Source organism: Panulirus ornatus, chromosome 16 (assembly GCF_036320965.1).
Source record: "Panulirus ornatus isolate Po-2019 chromosome 16, ASM3632096v1, whole genome shotgun sequence".
NCBI lineage: Eukaryota > Metazoa > Arthropoda > Malacostraca > Decapoda > Palinuridae > Panulirus > Panulirus ornatus.
This window is the reverse complement of record NC_092239.1, coordinates 46504188-46509303: the sequence shown is the minus strand read 5'-3', so window position 1 is coordinate 46509303 and position 5116 is coordinate 46504188. Positions and strand designations below refer to the sequence as shown.

Sequence of the window (5116 nt, the reverse complement as noted above, 5' to 3'; positions counted from 1 at the left end):
TGTGTTCTGTTCGGAAACAACCGATAGACCCCGTTGCTCACCATAGTGAGACGAAGGGTATTCGAGTACTTAGTATTTCGAATAGTTGTTTCCTATTATACAGTCCCTTAGCCTATCGGTTAGCATGCCTGCCTCTTGCACAAGGGGTCCCAGGTTCGATCCTGGCTGATGGAGCTTTGTATGTTCTATGAAGGTGCGCGTTCATATACACTTTATTCGTATTCATATAACTCCGCGTTGTACAGTCAAGTTCGGTAAAACGCTTTCAGCTGGCTATGTGTTCTGTTCGGAAACAACCGATAGACCCCGTTGCTCACCATAGTGAGACGAAGGGTATTCGAGTACTTAGTATTTCGAATAGTTGTTTCCTATTATACAGTCCCTTAGCCTATCGGTTAGCATGCCTGCTTCTTGCACAAGGGGTCCCAGGTTCGATCCTGGCTGATTGAGCTTTTTATGTTCTATGAAGGTGCGCGTTCATATACACTTTATTCGTGTATATATATATATATATATATATATATATATTTTTTTTTCAAACTATTCGCCATTTCCCGCGTTAGCGAGGTAGCGTTAAGAACTGAGGACTGGGCCATTGAGGGAATATCCTCACCTGGCCCCCTTCTCTGTTCCTTCTTTTGGAAAATTAAAAAAAAAATTGAGAGGGGAGGATTTCCAGCCCCCCGCTCCCTCCCCTTTTAGTCGCCTTCTACGACATGCAGGGAATACGTGGGAAGTATTCTTTCTCCCCTATCCCCAGGGATAATATATATATATATATATATATATATATATATATATATATATATATATATATATATATATATATATATATATATATATATATATATATATATATATATATATATATATATATATATATATATGTGTGTGTGTATATTCTGCTTTGTCGCTGTCTCCCGTGTTAGCGAGGTAACGCAAAAGAATGGCCCAACCCACCCACATACACATGCATATACATGCAAGTCCACACACACAAATATACATACCTATACATCTCAATGTACACATATATATATACACACACAGACATATACATATATACACATGTACTTAATTCATACTGTCTGCATTTATTTATTCCCATCGCCACATCGCCACACATAGAATAACAACCCTCTCCCCCTCATATGTGCGAGGTAGCGCTAGGAAAAGACAACAAAGTCGCCATTTGTTCACAATCAGTCTCTAACTGTCATGTAATAATGCCCCGAGACCACAGCTCCCTTTCCACATCCCGGCCCCACAGAACCTTCCATGCTTTAACCCAGACACTTCATGTGCCCTGGTTCAATCCACTGACAGCACGTCGACCCCGATATACCACATCGTTCCAATTCACTCTATTCCTTACACGCCTTGAACCCTCCTGCATGTTCAGGACCCGATCACTCAAAATATTTTTCACTCCATCCTACCACCTCCAATTTGGTCTCCCACTTCTCCTCGTTCCCTCCACCTTTGACACATATATCCTCTTTGTCAATCTTTCCTCACTCATTTTCTCTATATTACCAAACCATTTCAAAACACCCTCTTCCGCTCTCTCAACCACATTCTTTTTATTTCCACACATCTCTCTTACCCTTACATTACTTACTCGATCAAACCACCTCACACCACATGTTGTCTTCAAACATCTCATTTCCAGCACATCCACCCTCCTGCGCACAACTCTATCCATAGCCCATGCCTCGCATCCATACAACATTGTTGGAACCACTATTCCTTTAAACATACCCATTTTTGGTTTCGAAGATAATGTTCTCGACTTCCACACATTCTTCAAGGCTCCCAGAATTTTCGCCCCCTCCCCCACCCTATGATTCACTTCCGATTCCATGGTTCCATCTGCTTCCAGATCCACTCCCAGATATCTAAAACACTTCACTTCCTCCAGTTTTTCTCCATTCAAACTTACCTCCCAATTGACTTGACACTCAACCCTCCGGTAGCTAATAACCTTTCTCTTATTCACATTTACTCTAAACTTTCTTCTTTCACACACTTTACCAAACTCAGTCACCAGCTTCTGCATTTTCTCACATGAATCAGCCACCAGCTCTGTATCATCACCGAACAACAACTGACTCACTTCCCAAGCTCTCTCATCCACAACAGACTTCATACTTACCCCACTTTCCAAAACTCTTGCATTCAACTCCCTAACAACCCCATTCATACACAAATTAAACGACAATGGAGACATCACACACCCCTGCCGCAAACCTACATTCACTGAGAAGCAATCACTTTCCTCTCTTCCTACACGTACACATGCCTTACATCCTCGATAAAAACTTTTCACTGCTTCTAACAACTTGCTTCCCACACCATTTATACTTAATACCTTCCACAGAGCATCTTCATGAACTCTGTCATATGCCTTCTGCAGATCCATAAATGCTTCATACAAATCCATTTGCTTTTCTAAGTATTTCTCACATACATTCTTCAAAGCAAACACCTGATCCACACATCCTCTACCACTTCTGAAACCACACTGCTCTTCCCCTATCTAATGCTCTGTACATGCCTTCACCCTCTCAATCAATACCCTCTCATATAATCTACCAGGAATACTCAACAAACTTATACCTCTGTAATTTGAGCACTCACTCTTATCCCCTTTGCCTTTGTACAATGGCACTATGCAAGCATTACGCCAATCCTCAAGCACCTCACCATGAATCATGCATGCATTAAATAACTTTACTAACCAGTCAACATTACAGTCACCCCCTTTTTAAATAGAATCCACTTCAATACCATCCAAACCTGCTGCCTTGCCGGCTTTCATCTTCCGCAAAGCTTTTACTACCTCTTCTCTGTTTACCAAATCATTTTCCCTAACCCTCTCACTTTGCACACCACCTCGACCAAAACACCCTATATCTGCCACTCTATCATCAAACACATTCAACAAACCTTCAAAATACTCACTCCATCTCCTTCTCACATCACCACTATTTGCTATCACCTCCGCATTAGCCCCCTTCACTGAATTTCCCCTTTGCTCCCTTGTCTTACGCACTTTATTTACCTCCTTCCAGAACATCTCTTTATTCTCCCTAGAATTTAATGCTACTCTCTCACCCCAGCTCTCATTTGGCAGTTTATGTTTCCTTAGCATTTATGTTTCCCTAACCAGTTTGTCATTGCCCTAGCAGTTTATTCCTTCCCTAGCAGCTTATGCCTCCCTTAGCAGTTTAAGCCATCCCTAAAAGTTTGTCTCCTAAGCAGCTAATTCCTCCCCTAGCAACTTATTCCTCCAAGGATTTTATGCCTCCTAAAGCAGTTCCTAGCAAGGTAGCGCAAGAAAGCAGATGAATGAAAATCGGGAAAGGAATAGAGTGAATTGCAACGATGTGGTATACCGGGGTCGACTGCTGTCAATGGATTGAATTCAGGGCATGTGAAGCGTCTGAGGTAATCAGTGGAAAGTTTTCTGGGGCCTGGATGTGGAAAGGGAGCTGTGGTTTCGGGCATTATTGCATGACAGCTAGAGACTGAGTGTGAACGAAAGGAGCCTTTGTGTCTTTTCCTAGCGCTACCTCGCACACATGAGAGGGGAGGGGGATGTTATTCCATGTGTGGCGAGGTGGCGATGGGAACGAATAAAGGCAGACAGTGTGAATTGTGTGCATCTGTATATATGTATGCGTCTGTGTGTGTATATATATGTGTACATTGAGATTTATGGGTACGTATATTTGCGTGTGTGGACGTATATGTATATACATGTGTATGGGGGTGGGTTGTACCATTTCTTTCGCCTGTTTCCTTGCGCTACCTCGCAAACGCAGGAGACAGAGACAAAGGAAAATAATAATATTAATAATAACAATAATGATAATATATATATATATATATATATATATATATATATATATATATATATATATATATATATATATATATATATATATATATATATATATATATATATATACATATATATATATATATATATATATATATATATATATATATATATATATATATATATATATATATATATATATATATATATATATATATATATATATATATATATGTAAACAAAGTGGTGGACGCTGGTGCTGCGTGAGTCAGCAGTTTCATCCTCCTCGTCCTCCCGGGTCTGGCCGCTGCTCTCGTCTCCCCGGGCTCATGCCACCCTTGCTCTACCCCAGAGATGGAGAGATGGGCCGTCAAGAACCAGGATTGATCTGTTTAAACAAAACAACTAGAAGTTTAGCCTACCATCATACCAGCTTTCCAGAACATCAATGATGAATACCTCCCTTGCTGGTTCATCTTTGCACGCCTCAGACAAAGAAGATGCCTGGCCCCCACTTTCACCACCACCATGTGACATCAGTGATGATGAGCTAGTCAGTATTAGTGTACGGGACCTCAACCGGCAGTTGAAGCTTCGTGGTCTCTGCAGGGAAGACATAATCAAGATGAAGCAACGACGAAGAACTCTAAAGAATCGAGGCTATGCTGCCAGCTGTCGCATAAAGAGAATAGAGCAAAAGGATGAATTGGAATCAGAACGGACAACAGAACAAGTTGATATTGACAAACTAGTAAATGACAACCTTAGTATGAGAACGGAAATTGACAGACTCTATCAGAATTACGAAGCATTGAAAAAGTTTGCCAACCAGAAAAATATTCCCCTTCCACCGGACTTGGAGTCACTTTGATCTTAATTTAGACAGCAATGTGTGTTTCATAGTAAATTCTGCTTGATCTATAGGGCACTCAGGGTGTTTGTGGCATATCTAATTGGGTAATGTTTGTCAGGATATTCCCTATATTAGTGAATTCTCTGTACATTCCAATTTTGGTGTTCTGTTTTTCTCTGGTGAACTAGTATTGAGATTTTACTCAAGGAATTGGTGCTTTTTTTATTTAACAAATTGCTGCCGAAGAGATTTTTATAATGTACAGTACTAAAGATGCTCCTTAATTTAGTGTTCTTTTTAAGGGAACGCTGGCTGTCATATGTGAATGAAGTACTCTTTATGAAAATGTTATTTTTATGTGTGTATTGAGTAATGGTCTTTTTATAGGTAAGAATTAGTTATATTTGATGTGTCTTATA

At 40.2% G+C, this 5116-nt stretch overlaps 1 protein-coding gene across 1 annotated transcript; it reads left to right on the top strand.

Moving 5' to 3' along the window:
* Nucleotides 1–4295: 4295 nt before the first annotated feature.
* LOC139753930 (transcription factor MafK-like) lies at nt 4296–4715 on the top strand. The gene has a single exon (XM_071670889.1). It carries the CDS (start codon nt 4296–4298, stop codon nt 4713–4715), a length of 420 nt encoding a protein of 139 aa, XP_071526990.1.
* The last annotated feature ends 401 nt before the right edge of the window (nt 4716–5116 follow it).

Bases quoted from the DNA above. Each gene is read 5' to 3' on its own strand.
- LOC139753930 (XM_071670889.1), top strand. From the start codon at position 4,296: ATGAATACCTCCCTTGCTGGTTCATCTTTGCACGCCTCAGACAAAGAA.